This window comes from Xiphophorus maculatus, chromosome 14 (assembly GCF_002775205.1).
Source record: "Xiphophorus maculatus strain JP 163 A chromosome 14, X_maculatus-5.0-male, whole genome shotgun sequence".
Lineage (NCBI taxonomy): Eukaryota > Metazoa > Chordata > Actinopteri > Cyprinodontiformes > Poeciliidae > Xiphophorus > Xiphophorus maculatus.
In genome coordinates, this window is record NC_036456.1 from 9,993,481 (window position 1) to 10,012,118 (window position 18,638).

The 18,638-nt window shown below is 40.0% G+C and overlaps 1 protein-coding gene and 2 non-coding genes across 4 annotated transcripts in view; 2 read left to right on the forward strand and 1 right to left on the reverse strand.

Moving 5' to 3' along the window:
- The window catches only part of c14h20orf27 (chromosome 14 C20orf27 homolog), a 45,990-nt gene that overhangs the window by 4,000 nt on the left and 23,352 nt on the right, over positions 1–18,638 (reverse strand). For both annotated transcript variants that reach the window (XM_023346278.1, XM_023346277.1), the window contains exons 4-5: positions 13,486–13,624; positions 11,421–11,546 (exon numbers count right to left, since the gene is read on the reverse strand). In XM_023346278.1, the coding sequence (XP_023202046.1) occupies positions 11,421–11,546; positions 13,486–13,624 (265 nt within the window). The remainder of the gene's footprint in view (positions 1–11,420; positions 11,547–13,485; positions 13,625–18,638) is intronic.
- Positions 9,225–9,295, forward strand: trnag-gcc. The gene has a single exon. It is a non-coding gene; the product is annotated as a tRNA-Gly (tRNA).
- On the forward strand, positions 12,629–12,702 carry trnan-guu. Its single transcript has one exon. It is a non-coding gene; the product is annotated as a tRNA-Asn (tRNA).

Here is an 18,638-nt window from a genome sequence, read left to right on the forward strand (position 1 = left end):
GGCCTTCAGATTAAACCCAGTTGGAGCGGGCAGCAGTACTCATCAACACATTCGTCAGACAAGATGTTTGTCATCCTTCACAGAGCTATATTTTTTGTAGAAATAAATCATTTTTCCACATAGATCTGCTTGTCTGTCTCCCATTTTTATCACAGCATTTGAACTGGCATGACAAATGGGGGCTCGTCCGGGATTGGCATCTGGGACCTCTGACTACATCTATGTTCTTTCTACACCTCAGAGTATTAGCTATTTCAAGCCCTCTCCAGTAGAGGAGTTCCTGGTACATGTTGATAATATCTGCTTAATCGATGCTGTGTCATTTGATACCAACCCCTGTAAACTTGGGGGCTCTGGCCATCAGCCTCTTGCTAACATGGTTGATGATGAGTATTAACATTTGGTAGTGGAGTTTCCACGTCTCACAGTTCCTACCCTCTCTGCAAGCATGGCTAAGAATGGTCTAGAGCGGCAGTTTTCAAAGTGTGAGGCGCGCCTCCCCTAGGGGGCGCCAGAGCACTTTAGGGGAGGCGCGGTGCGAGGGAAAAAATAAACCGGAAAAGAAGCTATCTGCTTGCTGTCTACTGATGTGAGAGAAAGAATGGACACATTTTTAGTAAAGAAAAAGGCAGGGGAGACAAGCTCTGGCGTAAGTAGAAAAAAGAGGAAGTATGACAACGACTACTTAAAGTTTGGATTTTCCTGGACTGCAACCCCGCATTAACCGGATTCGCGCATCAAAACCACAAGCACATTGTTCCCACTAAAACTAAGGTGAGCTGAACAGTAATGTTGCCAATGTGTTGCCATGTTGCCAATTTAGTTAAAATCATCAATAAAATGAGTTACATATGATTCAGGACCATGATAGAAAAAGAAAGGGTGCGCATAGCGTGCGTAATTGTTTTTTCCTTCGTATGCCTCCGCTCTTTCATACAGCACGCTCTTTTAGCTCGAGATAAATTGTTTAGATGAACCATAAAAAAAGAGCTCCACGATTTTGCAACTGTTTAGGTTTTTGATTTATTTTTTAATTTCAAGGAAATGTGCAACATTTACAGATGTGTTCCAAAGATCTGATCAAAATGTTTTTGTTAAGATGTGAAAACACTGTTGGTATCTCAAACATTAAACTCAGAATCTCAGATGTAACGTTTGTTTGAGAAAACGGTTGAAAAATGAGTTTGGGGTTGTTCTTATCATTAGAAAAATGAAAAAAGGGCGTATTTGCCATACAAAGGCCCTGATAAAATAATTAAAATGGGAGGAAATGTTTCAAAATGTTCATGTGTTAAATTTCATTCAGGTAAAGTGTCATTTTAAAAGATGAGATGGTTCTAAAATAAAAGCAATTAGAAGGTGTTTTGTAGTGGCATTTGTTTGTGTGTGGGTTGATTATTGGGGGGGGGGGGGGGGGGGGGCAGCAGGCATTGTGCTCCTTGGAGGGGGGCTCACCCTTTCATACTTTGAAAACCCCTGTCCTAGACAGTTGTGCACATTGTCCTACCACACTTTCTTTCTTCCACTCAACTTTCCATTAACACGCTTGCATATAGAGCTTTGTGGCGTACCCTTCAACATTTTCCTGCATAATTGTCAAGATAATAAAAATAACGTATTACATAAATCAAATATGTAAATGAGTTTACTTTTTCTAACTCAAGTATTCAAATAAAACTTTTAGACAATCTTCTAATTTATTTAAACCCCTCCACGTGCTGGCTTGCACGCCGAACCTCCCGACAACTTGCAGGTGGCTATTATTAAGTCTAACCCTTTCATGCATAAATTATGATCCTTTGTCTCAGAATTTTTTTTCCATTTTTTAAAATTTTTTTCTTAAGGCATAAAAAAGGTAGGAATTTTTTTTGTAAAAATATATATATATATTTTTATGTGATCAATTGTAATTTTGTCCAAATACAAAGTTGTTATTTGAAAAATACATCAGTAGTATTGTTCCTTAGGGGTTATCTGATGTCACAATATTTTTTTTACTTGCAAGAGTCGTCTACAGTAGAAGGAGGGACCGGGTCGGTTCTCATGCTTTTTTGTCTGTCGGCCATATTGTATTTAACAAAAATAATTTCTTGCATTTGCAGCTGATGGCCAGTAGTTGATGGTATATTTTATGATGCATTAGCGTCCACTTCAGTGGTCTGTGTGCATTTATAACATAAAAATCCACAGGAAGCACAAGAAAATGGCTTTTAGATAGCTGTCCACTGTAGTGACCACTATGCATGAAAGGGCTAATAATAGCCACGACTCTTAGTCGTAAAGTAATCCTGACAACATCATGAGCGTCATACTTGGGATATAAAGTTGCCCAGTTGCCTTTATAGATGAAAATACATTTTGACTTTAATTTGGGAATTAAGGTCCCAGAACCTAAAGGAAAAGTGTGGAGGCACAGAATCGACCGTGCTTGAAGTCCAGTGTGAAGTTTATTCCACAGTCAGTGGCGCAAAAGGTGGCTATGCAGTGTATGCAACGCATAGGGGCGCTGCACTAGAGGGGGCGCAAAAACGATGTGGGGAATTTTTTTCATATAGTCAGCATTTTATGTACTTAACAGCTGTTTGTGTATGAAATGATCAATAACAGGAACAGCACTGATTAGGCGCCCCCCTCCCATACAGGCAGCTTGGGCAGCAGCTGAGGCGCGTTTTGTTTTCTTTTAAATTTGTAGTAATGCCTCGACAACAGGGAGCTAAAGATGGGGCGCAGAAAAAAACTCCGGGGCCCAAAACAGAAAACGGAAGAGGGGGAAGGATAAAGATGTTGGAGAGACGAAGAAAAGCTTTTCAAAGTGGTTGAAAGACAGAAGGTAAGAAATGTCCGTGTATCAACAAGAGACTTGTACATATTCAGGTCAGCTTAAGCTAGCCTACAATGATGATGTTCGCATCCACCTCAAAAATATGTAGTTGCGGCCCTGGCTGCAGCAAACACAGTTTGACTCTGATAATGTGTCGGATGAATGAGGATGTGACGTCAGCGCAGCAGGTGCAAAGAGCCCATTGGTACATTGATCTTGTAGCCAGAGAAACTGTAATCTGTTTTGGATTCTTTAAAGTGGACTGCAAACATTTGTTTTTGTTTTATATTGGCAATAAAAATAAAGGTTTCAAGAGCAGAGCTAATGGTGCATTTGAAATCCATGAAGGCTATGTGTTCCTCTGTTTGATCAATTACTATTTAATAAGAGAGTTAGTTTTAGTTTCACTGAATCAATTAAAAGTAAGTCCTGTAGATTTAATATTTCTCTATCTTAATAAAGTTTTGTTCATTATTAAAAGAATGTTAAGATGTCCAGAATCAGCTGCAGCTTGTTTTTTTTTAATCTGCGCAAAGAATAATTAACATTCTTATCTAATATTTTAATTCTTATAATTCTACCTAATTATTACTCAGATTTTTATAAACATCCTTTGGACCATGCAAAGCATTTTAGCTGTTTCTCTATAAGATCTATTTTCTATTTCCAGTTATATTTTTCCAAACTGCTATGAGAGCAACTTGAACACAACGATCATTTTAATTTGATATTTGTTCAAATCATCTTTCCATTCTCTTACTTTGACTCACTTGCCTTTCTCCTTATTTCTAAATCACCACATATGCCTACTTACCAAACCTACTACTCAGTTTATTAATTCCTGCAAACCATGAGCTAGTAGTTTTCATCATTATTTTTCTTTCTATGAAACTTTAACTGTTTAAAGTTTCCTCATCCTTTTCCTTCTTAAAAAAACTTTCATATTCCCCTTTCTTGTGTTTCACATTCCTGTCTGTTACTTGTTTTCCTTTATGACTTTTGTTCCAGTTTTCAGATATTTTTTTATTCATCTACTTATTCCTGTATGTATTTATTTAGTTACTGTTTCATTTAGTCATCTATTTATTTGCCAACACACTGTTATCACAATCTTCTGTTTCCTTCATTTCTTGGCTCTTTCTTTAGTTTTTAATTTTATTCTATAGTTCTAGTTCTATTTTAGTATTTAATTAACCTTTTTTCCTGTACTTTACTATCCATTTATTCAGATATTTTCTATTTTATCAGGGTCCTGCCCTTCAACACACTCCCAATATTTTCACTGCTGTTAATCTTTTGACTTACATTTACTGTTGAAATATAAAGCAGTAATTCGTTCAATGGTTGCTATGCCGCCATCTGCTGTGTATTCTCCAGTACTGCAGTTATTTTGCTACCATTCCGGACAATTTAAATGAATTCATTTATAAAAGAAATTAAACGAACACATATTGAAACACTTCTCTCCACTTCCTGCTATTTCTACCCATTTTAAACAATTTAGACCAGTTTGTCAACACCTAGGCTGATCTAAAAACTGGTTTCTTTTTTATAGTGGGTAACAATTAAAAATACCGATTGTGGTAATCCTTTCTTGGACTCTTACGAGTGGAGGATTCTTGCCTCTGCATCCACAATTGATTTGCTCCTTCCAAACCCGCTACTTTAAATGAGATAAAATACCTAAAGGTGTTTATACCTCCAATCACACTTCAGTTACGGAGCGGAAGCGTCTTCACGCAGGACTCCGCCGCCCTGTTTTTTTACGGAATGAAACTTTTAAGACGGATTTAAGCGGCTGCTCGCTGGACTCCGCCATCCAATTATCACCACAACAGCATAAAGTTAAAGCCGTTTAGTTTCCGCTGTTAGAGCCCAGGATTCACAGCGTTTCTTACACAGGATTTCTTTTAACGCGAGCGCCATCAACTCATTCACGCTTTTCTTTTAAAAGACAATTTACTCTCAGTTGTCTCTCCCCTTCCACGGAGTCCCGTCAAGCGTCAGATTCCAGCTGGTAAACCAAATACCAGTCCCGGAAAAGGATCTAAACTCTGAAGAGAAAACTGAAGAGTTTAGCCGTGCGCACGGTCCTTCTGGATTCGGTCTCACCCGCTGAATTCCTTCAGTATCTTGGGATCCGGCTTCGAAGGACCAAATTAATGTCAGGTTCATCTACCTAAGCATTCTCAAACTGAAAAAGAAGAGAGAGACAAGTGAGTTTTAGATTTACTAGCAAGGAGAACGGACAGCAGCGTGCTTTAGTTACAATCTACCCGCTCTAAAACAGCTCCTCCCAGAGAATTTCTTTTTATTTCCTTAGGGCGGTCCTAGTTACAGAGCCTATTCAGGGGTCTCAAACTCCAGTTCTCGAGGGCCGCAGTCCTGCAACTTTTAGATGTGCCTCTGCTGCACCACACCCGAACAGAATAATTAGGTCATTAAGGCTCTGGAAAACTGATCTACACAAGGAGGAGGTCATTAAGTCATTTCAATCCAGTGTTTTGTACCTGTGGCACATCTAAAAACTGCAGGACTGTGGCCCTCGAGGCCTGGAGTTTGAGACCCCTGGATTTGGTTATCTTGAGTTAATCACATAGCAGCTGCTTCTTCTGTTCTCTTCAGTCACAGGTGTGTTGCACCTGCAAGCTGCCGTAATGTAGAATGTAAAATTCAGAGTTCTTGTTTATTTCCTTCTGTAGAAACGATGCAGGAACTGATGAACCCACAGAACAAGGAGGTGTCTTGTGCATCCGTGTCTCATGTACAGTTCCTCTGTTTCTGGTCCATAAACTTCGACCCTTAATCATCCGTCAGTCATCACTCTTGCTGCAGACCATCTGGTGTCAGCTTCCAATTTGACCCGTTTAGATGTCTTCCTGCAAGCATCTCTCACTAGGCACAAATTCCAAAAGCAAACAAGAGTATTTATATTTGTAATTAATTTAAACGCATCACTATCCCACAAACATCCTGTTTCCAGCAACCCAAAATATCATTTACTGTTAAAAAAAAGCCCAGGGTGGCACCCAATACGCCACCGTTGAATCGTACAAATGCATAAAAATTCTCCCTACTTTCTGACATACTGATAGTTCCTCTTCCTGGATATTTTCCCTGACTGGTTCTTCCCTTTGCTGGACATCTTTGCTTTTTTCCGCCAGCCTGGATTCGATCCTGTCATTTTTAATCTTCAGAGATACAATCTGTTTATTTAATTCCTCATTTTCTCTCTCTAGCCACTCGAGTTTTTCTGTTTTTGCTCTTAATTTGTCCGCTGCAGTGTTTCTCTGTTTTTTCCGGTCCTCTTCCAGTTTAAGTGTTATTCTTAATTTGGCTTCATTATCACATCTTAGCTGGTGTATAGTTGCATTTTCTTCCTCCAGGTCCAGATTAAGTTTTCTGATTTGTTTTTTGTAAAATGCATTTGATTTTAGAAGTAAGCAATTTTCCTCATGCCAGTTGATTGTCTTGTCCGTTCTGTTAAGTCGCTCTAGTTTGATCTTCAGACTTTCTACGGTTTTCTGAAGCTCTTGGTTCTCCTCCTGCAGCTTGCTGCGGTTCTTCTGTAAATTGTTAATTTTCGCCAACAAAAAATGTTCTTCTTCCATCTTTGCTCTCTGGTTCAAACTGCAAATGAATTTCTCTGTGGAATCTGGGAATACAAAGGCAGCCGCCAGTGATGTCATAGACAGGATGAGTGACATCACTGTGACATCAAAGCCACAAGAAGTCTGTTGGGTGTGGGGGAGGGGGGGATGTTTTTTTTTAAAACTTTATTCACAGACACACTGTACAACGACAGAGTGAAACATTTGTTCTGCCTCCAGAAAAAAACAAATGCAGATAAATATATTCAAGATGAAGAAAAAGCTACGGGGCTTCGGTTCCCAACTGTTCATTCAAAGCAGTACAGAGTTCAATTGTTTTAATAGCTATTTTCTGTCTTTGATAGTCTGGATATAAAACTTAAGTTCATTGTAAAATGCAGCAAAGCATGGCTTCCCCTACCTGGAACAATGAATATGATATTTAAATAGTGACAATAAAGGATTTATGAGAAACTCTGAACTGTTGGGCTCTTTGCACCTCAGCTTCCGCGTTCGGGGCAAAGCGGCTCAATCGTTTCCGATCTATTGAAAAAGGCTCTTTGCACTGGGCGTCTGCAGGGCTTGTCCAAGGTAACAATTAATGATGTACATCGATCCGAAGCCCCGACAATAAGCTGGAGAAAGGTTTTAACATGTTCGCCTCGTTACACACAGATACGAAGGTGAGTTTTACTTTCTTTAAACTTTGTGGCTAACATTAGCTTTAGCTTATGCTAGACATTTGTCTTGTAAAAATGTGCTATTTAAGTATCTAAACATTTTTCATCCATTCTAACGGACAATGTTTTTACCTTGTTTTCAAGCATATTACCTGCGTTTATTGTCGTTAGTGTCAGAGACCAAGTAACGGTCTAGGGTACTATAATGTCCCCTCCAGTTCTCCCCGGTTCCTACGCCTACGGCTCTGACTGTAATCCTGGACCTGTGCTTCTGTCTGCTCTGTCCTCTCAACCCTCAGCCGAACACAGTACAGTCACAACGCTCATACTGCTGCTCCTTCCTGTTGAAAGGGAGTTGTTCTCCACCACAGTCGCCCCGTGCTTTAGATGTAGAAATTGTTGGTAAATCAACAATCAGATGGGCTTAATTTATATCCACTAATCAGTTTGTAACAGTGATGAACTAAAATTGTGACTGGATCTTAATCTAAGTATTTTTTGTTCAAATGAATTGAATTGATTTAAACTGAATTTAGACCAAACCAGACAAAAACTGGTTTGGATGAATTTGACCTGGTTGAATTATAAAGTGGACTAAGCTGACAGCAGTGCAGTAAATTTCCTGGTAGATGCTTTGCTGACTTTATATTTGATAAAAACAAAGTGGACATGAACAGCAGATGGCGTTGCTGTCCAAATCCTCTCTGACTGTGGAATAAACATCCCACTGGACTTCAAGCACGGTCGATTCTGTGCCTCCACACTTTTCCTTTAGGTTCTGGGACCTTAATTCCCAAATTAAAGTCAAAATGTATTTTCATCTATAAAGACAACTGGGCAACTTTATATCCCAAGTGTGACGCTCATGATGTTGTCAGATTACTTTACGACTAAGAGTCTTCAGTCAGAGGCTTCATCAAGTTTGCTGTAATGCAGACTGCTACAAGAGATCCTTCCTAACAACCATTTGAAGAACCTTGAATAACATGATATTTAACCATATTTTACTTAATTTTAGGATCAATAATGTATTCTTGAATTCAAATTGAATTTAACTTTGTATGTCTCTTGAGACTCCAGTGGTTGTCTACACCTTCTGAATCTCTCCCAAATTCTTTATTGGGCTTCGTTTCACAATCCTGACAAAACTGTGATTGTCCTAGCACTGTATTACTACTGTACTGTGGGTTTGCTGGTTTCTATGAGGGTGAGCCACCAAACACCACTAAGTTAGCAATAGCTAGGGATGAGTGTGCTAACATGGAGTACCTTAGCATGGTAAGCTGCTCCAAAAGTCTAAGGACGTTTGCGTTGTACAGTACATGGTTTCTAGGGAACATGGTATTTGGCGACCCTGTGGGGTCCCATGGGGTTGACAGGCACCTGGTTTCTCTCATTCAGGATTTGTCCACCCAGCTGGATGGGGCAACATCTATTTTTAAGTAGGATTAAGTGAGGGGCTATCACCATCACCTGCTGTTGAGTTCCTAGATACACCTTACCTGCTAAGGTTGAAGCAGTTTCAGCTTTTCCTCATTCTTTTTTAGTGAGACCCTTGCAAGAGATTTTTGTCAGCTGTCTTCCAGTATTTCCGACTCCGGCTTTCTTCCGCCATTCCCTCACTCTTACACTTTTTAACTTCTATTTGTAAACTTCAGAAGAGCAGAAGATTTTATATTAGAGTTAATTTCAATATTTAACTTACACTATCCGTGAGGGTTAATGTGTTTTAGCTGGAGGCAGTTTGATTAAATCTACTAAGGATCTGGGGTACAAGGCTCACACTAAACGGGTTTAATACAGTCAGTCTCTGTCAGAGAGCTGACAGAAAGTAAGACCCTCACACTTCACATTTAAACATTCCCTTCCCCCTTTGAAACATCCCATCCCCCCTCGTCTATTACTGCGCCTCTGTGGTTTTGTGATCGTGCTCTGCCCGTGTACGTCCTTCAAACAAGAAATTTGCAGTTGCAAATTCATCCAAGAGCTCTCACTCAAAAGATAGAAACAGTATAATCCTCTCTTTGCATGAGCTTTACAGATATACGTATGGAAAATCCCGCCTTCACCAAGCCATTACACATGGGGTGTGGTCTGTACTTCAGTGGGTGGGATTTTCCCTCTCACATGGAAGCATTGGTGGTTCAGTGGTAGAATTCTCGCCTGCCACGCGGGAGGCCCGGGTTCGATTCCCGGCCAATGCAACTGCTTTTTGCTTTTATTACTCTTAACAATCATGGCAGGGTTTAAAAAGATCAGAAAACAATCTTAATCTATTTTTACAATCTAACTATAAGACTTATTGATACACGGAGGAATGCCTACTTCCAAGAGACAATCTACCTAATGTTAACAGCAGTTTGTCAGGGAAGCTCCTTAGATTAGCTGAAATATGTTTTACCAAGAGTAACAACTACAAACGTGCTTTCTCTAAATGCCTAGTTGTTTGAATAGCATATGAAGTACCAAATGCAATAATTAGAAAATATTAGGTGGATGTGACAATGATTACAGGATCAGCTTAACGCACAATGTTGTATTTTCATTATCTAGGTTCTTATGTAAAGCGACAGTGCAGCCAAGAACAACAACAGAGGTGGAGGCACAGCCTAATCCATTGACCTGGTTCTTGTCCAGGCTTAAATTACAAGCAGACCTCGGGACAGATGTTCAGGCCGTGCTATGAGATTAAAAATAAACATGCAGGAAAACAGCACAACAGAAACCCTTAAATATGAACCATGTATTTACTGGATTTATCCAAGCTTTGAGATGGAGTTAAACCGATTCGATACTGGTTTGTTACAAGCCGTGGATGTACTGGAAATACAGAGGCATAAAAACCAGCAAAGGGTGTAAATTTCACAATTAGTCTGAACAAGAAAAAATACATTGTAATTAAGATTTGTATGTATTGTCTATTACTGTCTCTTTGTAATACTATATAAAGTACTTATAAATGTGATCTAAATTTTTAGGGTTCTACTTAGACACTGGTTTGCATCGAGTGTGAACAAAAATAGCAGTTTTCAGAACCACCAGCAGGGGGCATCGGTGCACCAGCAGAATCACAGCAACTCCAAGCAAACCACTAACTTTTAGGGTATTGCATTATGGTACACCAGCATAAATATCTATTCATGAGTCTTTGGTACCTTAAGTAAAGCCCAGCAAAACAAGCTGCTTCCAAATGCTCCTAGAAAGAACATAGAGTACACATACATCCAGATGTTCTGGAAAACCTCTGGAGCTTTGTTAGAGAATATCAGTGATTAAACAGCATCATGCAGACAAGAGCACACAGGGGAAAAGATGTGGCGAAGTTTAAAGCAGAGACACATTATAAGAAAATATCATAAGCTTAGCATATCATCTTACTGAACTTAATCCATAATCTGACAATGAAAAATAATCACCATCACCTATTTATTTTGCACTCAAAAAATATGGCCTTTGCGAAAAGGTAACAAAGAGAAAGCCATTTTTAACAGGAAAGCACCTGAGTCTGTTGTTTACTTCAAGAGGGCAATTCCAACATGTGGAAAAAGTCACTCTGCTCACATGAGAACAACATAAAAATCCCTTTGTGCTGAGGAAAGCTAGCATATCATCCTGAAAATACCATATAACCACGAAGATACGTGGTGGTGTCAGCATCATGCTGCGTGGGTGCAAATGTTCAGGAGAGACGGTAAAGCTGGTCAAAGTTTCAGGGGATTGATAAAGCTCTATTCTATAAAAAAAAGATTCAAAACTTCTGAAAACTATCATTTCATTCAACCTCAAAATTATGCTGATCTTGTTGGTCAATTATACAAAATGCAGATCAATACATTGAGGTTTATGGTTGTTAAGGAAAATGAGGAAGAGTTCAAGGGGTATGAATACTTTTGGAAAGCACTGCATCTGTTTGTTCTTGTGTAAAAAAAATAAATAAAAAGCTACAGTTCAGTGAATCCGAAATGCTAAATTTAGGAGAGTTCTCAGAAGTGTTGTATTTGTATACTCAAAACCAGTGCTTGACATTTAAAGAAAAATAAAAGACTAAAACGATTTTTAAAAACATTTAAAGACATTTTTGGGTTAAATATATAAAATCAATGAAAGTTTAATGAAATTCCTAGAAAACACAGATCACTGTTCCGACTAGCAATCCCAAAGTGATTCATGCTTGTTTTTTGAAGTTAAGCCCTGAGCGTGTGACATGACTTCTGCAAAATTCAAATTTCCTTTATTACTCAATTCAAAAAGCAGTGAGCAGTATGGGCTGTTAAATGCAGAAAAAATGAGGCGGCTGGGTTTTTTTTCACGCTGTTGCAATAACCTCACCCATGACTCTGGCGTGAACTTTGACCCTGATGCAGACGGTGTCGCTGGTCTCGCTCAGCAGCAGCACCTCCTCGCAGAGAACCCCCTCCTGCAGGGCCAAGTACTCACACGTTATCTTCAGGCCTCCTTAAAAACAACACAAACACACACAGTTAGGGAGAGACAAGGCGGGGTGATCGGGTTTCCTCTCACCGCTAAGCTTCGTCGTCTGGTTTTAAAGCAGTTCAGGATCATCTCAACAAACATGGCCTGACAGCCGCCTCGTGACTAACCAGTCATAAATTTAATAAACATGGGGCCGCACCTGCTAAAAGTCAGCTGTGGAGCAGTTTTAGACAGTAACATAAAGGGTGTGACAGTGAGGTGAAAGTAAAGGTCAGAATTGCTCTTTAGTTTCAGACTGTGAGGAATTTCTATCAACTGATTATTAGGGGTGAACCTGTTTTCATTTTCTGAGTCCTATTATATGTTACTGTTGGACTCTGAAGAGAGATATCCCTGCTGCTGAAAATATGAGGCGGTCGAAGAAACGGAATTTCATGACCTGAATTTTGCACAATAAAGATGAAATGTTCAATCCACATGTACTTAGCCTCATCAGTGTTTTTTATTCAATTAACAGAAATCCAAGTTTGTAACATTTAACTAATACACTCTGATAGAAAGCCATTTATTTTTCTCTTAAAACTTTTTTTGGGATGAGAAATATTAATGGAAATGAACTGATAATGTCACAAAAATGTCAGGAGAACAGAAGATTGGATTTCTCTAATCAAATTAAAATAAAATAAAAATAAAAACCTGGCCTGGTTGAGAAAAGTGAATGACATTTTTGGATTCAGCAGTGCAAACGTAGTCCTAATTCAGTTGAAAAAAAGATAGACAACTCAAAAAAATATTTTTTGTAACCCAGAGTAATTTTAGGCTCAACTGTGGCATGAATAATGTGTGAGGAAGAAATAGGCTCATCATTTCAGTATCCCTGATTGGAAAACTGAGTCCAAGCGCCTTCAAGTCGACATTACTTTAACACAAACTAAAACCCAAACACTTCTGCAGCAATTAAGACCCCATCAGGTAGTAAAAAGATAAATTATAAAGTATTATAGCTAAACAGAGCCGTTAAACTCCTTTTTATGCAATATATTTTGACCAGGAATTACAACCTTGTCCACCATGGTGTTGTAACTCATCATGAAGACTGGCAAGTCTCTGTGGCGCAATCGGTTAGCGCGTTTGGCTGTTAACCGAAAGGTTGGTGGTTCGAGCCCACCCAGGGACGAGTGGCTTTTTGGTTCTATAGCACTTAGAAAACTGTGACCTCTAGCACAGGAAAACTGACAAATAGGATCTTATCTATGTAGCTGAACACTTTGGTAAATGTTTGCTCAACCAGCATTTCAATGCAGGTTATCTTAGCAGCCAAATGACCCAGGATCAGGAAACAAACTCCAAGTAAGACTTATCCTATACATGCCATCTGAATGTATATTTTTTAGATCTTATGCAAATATTTTTCTATGTATGTTTTCAATATGTCATGTTCAGTTAAAAAAGTGTTTTAGTAATCTGCTGTACCTTCCAGAAGGCGTCGTCCCCGCCCATCACCTGCAATTATTGACCTTGTCATTATTGTCTGCAGCGTGTTAAATACTAGCCGAGTGTCGGCATACGGCTCGACACGCGCAGCTGAGTGTGTAGCTCTGTTTAAATAAAGCCACAGCACACAGCTCACTGCCCAGAGCCTGTTAAATGGTAACATGATCCAATGCAGGGCTTTCTCGCCACAGCCAACTCCTTATTAGCTGCAAAACTTCAGGAAACCTCGATAAGAATTGAAGTTGCTTTTAATAATCATATCGATACTGATTTGACTTGTTTTCATAGAAATGTTGTAGTTAAATTTAGCATAGCGCTAAAGCCAAAGAGCTGTTCATTTATTTTCCAGGAGCTGGTGTTATGGAAGATGCTTGAGCATAGAGCGCATGCCCTCTTTTAGACACTAAAAACTGTATTTTGGATGCAAAGTCTAAATTTCCTTCTGCGGAGTCACCTGTGAACTCACCCTCTGGTGCTGCTGAGATGTCGGTGATTTTGAGGTGTGGGTTGGGTAAAGGAGCCGGACACACATCTTTACCCACCGCTGGGACCTCCGGCAGGGTGAACACTATCTCATAGCGATGCTGCGTCTTCAGAAAGCCAACCTATGGATGGTGGAGAGATGTTTTTAAAATGGTGAAGAAGCGATGATATTTAGCTCTTAGCATAAACTGAAATGCTACCTTTGAGAGAGTAGGTGGAGAAGCAAAATCAGGACCATTGTTTATAAGACGCATGGTGGTGGCAGCATCATCCTGTGTGGCCGTTTCAGTGCCTGTGGTAATTCAGGAGAAGTTCTCCTTTCTTATTCCATACAATTTGTGCAATGCACCAGTCAGGTGGTTATTGTAAATAACAATTAGTTCTTACTAACTCACCTGCTTTAAAAAAATAAACCAGGAACACTGGTAGTGAAACAGCCCCACAGCATGATGCTTCCACCACCATGCTTAACAGTAGCTACACTTCGTAGGTTTAAAAGTCTCACCTTTGCTCCTAAAAACAGTCATCATGTCATGCAGCTCAATTTGTGACTACAAATCTTTTCTAGGCTGCATTTGGATTTTACTTGTTGGCAGCTGCACATTTCAGTTGTACTCGATTATTAGAGCAGCTCTTCCATCTTGGTCAGCACCCAGATCCTTCCTGACAAACAGTCTGGACCACATGGTTGAAACTTTAACATAGTTTGGTGTCGGAACAGGACAGAGATTCCAAACGTTTAGGTTAGTTTTGGATGGGAGAACCGAATAAATCAAATGTGTTATTAAAGGCCAAATATTAACTGCAGTCACGCTGGAGCTTTATGTCTGTAAACTTCAAACTGGCATTGAGAAAAACATAAAACACAATCAGATAAAGAAAGAACAAACAGCTTAGGTTTGGCATCATCATGTAAAATCTCAATCAGTTAAGGCTCCATTAAAGAAATATTTGATAAGTAAAGAGCAATAAGTCATATGAGAAGCAGCTGACAAAGAATTTTTGCACTTTGTGTTGACTGTTTTGATGAATTCTGATCTATAAAAGGCTGGACTGGTAGCCGGATTGATTTCTGTTAACAGCGATATATCACATCTTTTTGAATCAGTAGGGTTAGCTTAAGGCTAAAACAAGGAATTTGAATGATCTGGACTGCTGTTTTGACTGTTTAACATTTAGAACTATCTTTTTTCAAAGCGTTAAAGGGATTTTTGACGTTTTAAAGCATGAAAGGATTCATAAATGTGGACTCTGCTTGTGTTAACAATGTGAAGACGAAAAATATGGTGGGAAAGGGTTAGAAAGAGCAGCAGAAGGTAATTTCCCGAGGAGCAGGGAAGATGTCACATCCCAATATTCAGCAAAGAGAAAAACTCATGAAAAATCATCCCAGCAAAGAGGGAGGAAATCCTCACACACTAGACAAGATGAAAGCAGAGTAAGATAGAGGACGACAGTGGGGAAGTGCAGGCACAGAGAGACAACACGTAAAGGCCTCCAGCTACAGTGGGAGGGGGCGGCGTCGGCCCCTAAACAGCCCCTGGTTTCAGCGACGAGCCGAGCCGAGGCTCCAAACAGCATCAGCGCAGGGAACACTCAAGCAGCCTTGCCCAGAAAAACAACAATTCACCAGACAGAGACTGTAAACTGTCTGGGGAAATTTGATCTCGTATCTCATAAACTATTATCCTGAAGCATTCTAAGAAAGCAAATTTCTCATCAGCTGTTTAATAACTTCAAAAAGTACAACTACTCTAAATCTCTTCTTGCCAAAAGCAGGTTTTACCATTATAAAATGACAAATAGCAGAACACTGCCAATCACCAAGAAACTTTAGGAAGACCATTTTAATAATTAGTAGTTTGTTGAGAAGAAAAGTAGAGAGCTGCACAACATTGGAACAGTGCTTTGCATGACCTCTTGAACTTTTGCCTTTACGGAGTAAAGTCCAGATAGGATTGTGAATAGAGCTAAGTAAGGGCATCCTGGGAAGGAAAACTGCTAGAGGCCAACCAATTTGATTTTGTTTGAGCTTTTTACCAAAAAGAAAAACATAATGGGCAAACATGTCCATCTCCAGACATGCAAAACTGGTAGGGACTGAGGTCGTCACAATACCAACATTATTAACTCGATACCAATACTAAGAAATATACTCAATAGCATTTTTGATAATAAGATAAAAAACATTTTAAGGCACAGGAATTTTTCTAATTGACAATCACAATCTGAAAAAGTTTGCATTATATTTATTAAGCTAAACTTTTGCACTCATTTAGAAAAAAAATTATTGCAAAAATTGCTTCAATGGATTGCAAAACAATAAAGATAACAGGGGAAGTGTTGATATAATATTCAGACATATAGTTATTTTATTCTTGTTACCATAGCTCATCTTTAGTGTGTCTTTCCAATTGTCAGACGTTCTGCTGCTAATACACAAATCTTCCCAGTAAGATGATTCTGTTCTGAAGCAGGTTTTTCAGTGTAGGCATATTTGTGGATACTACAGAAACATTTAGGTGTACACAAGGTATGCTGTTATACATTTATGTCACTTGACAATCAACACATAAAATGTCAAAAAAATTTTATGTGTTGAAAAAAAACCTTGCAAGACATGCAATAAATGTCATTATTAGGAAACTACATGCACCAAAGTCTAAATGAGCCCTACTGCAGTCACATTAAAGCACTGGCATGCAGAAATGGGGTCAGATAATTAGGCTTTTGCTCAAGTGTTCAGAGGAATCTGACATTATAAATTAATCACTACAAGTTTTTAGATTTGTAGATGAACTGACGGTGTTTATTTCACTTCACCTGAGCTAGACGTTATCTGTTTTCAGGATCAAGGTGTATCGTTGTTTTAAAAGTTATGGATTCAAAAGGAAGAGGACATTTTTCTCATCACATTTAAATTGCTCCAAATGAGATGCAAGAAAAACAACCTGAGTGACCAGAGCTTTTTCTGGTCACTTAGCGCATAGAGTACTGCTTCCCTTCCCCCACCTGTCAGTTGAAGAAGGGGAACTCTCATGATTTCCTTTGATTAAAAAAAAGAAAGAAAAAACGACTGATGTGAGTTTTTGGAAAAAAATTTTTTGCATAAAACACCAGCAATCATGGCTACATCGAACTTTATAAAGGTAGGGATGTTTTGAAAACACATCTTTGCAACAAGTTTCATGCGCTTGTGTCTGTCGATACAATAAATACAGCTTGAGGCAGGCTTGCTGGTAAGAGACAGCCTGGGTAATAAATGAGCTAGCAATCTTTAGCTCATTAATTAGGCCCGAGCAGCAAAGCGCTGCGAAGGCCTATTGTATCTGTACTGTTTATTATTATTATTATTATTACGATTCTTCCCACCTCTTCGTGTGCCTTTTTGGGGGCTTTATCATATTCAAAAACTCACCAAACTTGGCGGTCGCGACTAGAAAATTTAAAAATTTTGAATTTTAAGGTTGTCGCAAAAATCGCAAAAAAAATTGCTGAACGGCGGCAACTAGCAATTTTCTGTTGACACAATGGTATGAACGTACTTCATCGTAGAGACATGAAATTTGGTACACTTGTAGAGCTCACCAAAAGACTCAGAACTTACATTTAATGTTATAAGCCAACTATCACAGAAAGTCGGCCATTTTGTATTGAACGTCCATTTTTTTCCTCGATTTTGCTGTTTACAGCCTTCGTATTTGATCGAACTCCTCCTAGGGATTTCGATTGATCGGCTTCAAACTCGGTCAGTCTGATCATAAGGCATGTTTGATTTAAAGTTATCAAATTGGTGAGTTTTGGAGCATGTTGAAGGGGGGTTAGCAGGGGTCAAAGTTCACCTACTCGCCATGAAACACGAAACTCTTATATTTCCTATAAAAAAACACATAGAGGGACCAAACTTTCAGTGATTGATCGTCATCGGGTGTCCTAAAATACCCTGTGGTGAAATGATGACATCACTTAGGCCACGCCCCCTGAGAACAGGAAGTGTCATGTTTTACTGTGAACGGTCGCTATCTTAGCCCTTTGACCTAATCAACATGAAACTGTGTCCAGACACAGAAGACATGTTGGTGTGTTGAGGATTCCAACCCTGACCGGCTTTGAGATAGCAGCTGGGCGTGGCGGCGTGGCGAAGTGACCTGTAACGCCGATGCCATACGTTTGCTTCTAGATTCCACATGTTTCGACCGAGCTGCACCAAACTTGGCTTGAGTGATGCTGGTGTGATACCTGAAAATTCTATGTCATCAGATTATGACGTCATCTAAGCCCCGCCCCCTCAGAACAGGAAGTGCTATTTTTTTCCTTGGAAACTTTCATCTATGGCTCTCTTGACCTAATCAAGGTGATTCTGTGTTGGATGACAGATAGGAAGTTGGTCTCGCTTGCTTTAAAGTGCCAAGAGTTTTCAATGGCGGCAACGCCGTTCGTATACGTTTGCCTCTACATTCCACATATTTTGACCGAGCTGCATCAAACTTGGCCTGAGTGATCCTGGAGGCTTGCCCGTCAATCCTACGTCATCACATTATGACGTCATCTAAGCCCCGCCCCCTCGGAACCGGAAGTGCCGTTTTTTTCCTTGGAAAGCTCTGTTTATGGCTCTTTTGACCTAATCAAGATGATTCGGATGATAAACTCTGTCAATGCTTGCTGCTGGCTGAACCGTGTAGGCGTGGCCAAATGGCGAATATCAGTCCCTCGCCATATGCATACGTTTGGCTCTTATTCACGCATAGATCATCCGATTGGCGCCAAACTGGATATGTATGACCTTTGTTCACCTCTAAAGAGCCCAACGAGGTTGAAATGTAATTTGGCTCCACTGCGCCCCCTAAGTTAATACATCGGCCGTATCTCCTCGACGCATCGACCGATCTGCACCAGATTTTTCGACAGTCGTCGGGGAGCGCCGCCGAACGCATTCATGCCTGTCGCCCGGTGGACGGGCGTGGAAAATGCGCGACAGCTTCTGCGGCGGCTGGCGGGCGGCGGTGCTGGAAACTGCGGCGGAGCTTCCGCGGTGGGGAGCGGGCTGCGGCTCTGGAAACCGCGCGAGAGCTTCTGCGGTGGCTGGAACCCCCGCGGTGGCCAATAGGCCGGAGCGGCGCTTGCTGCGAGGGCCGC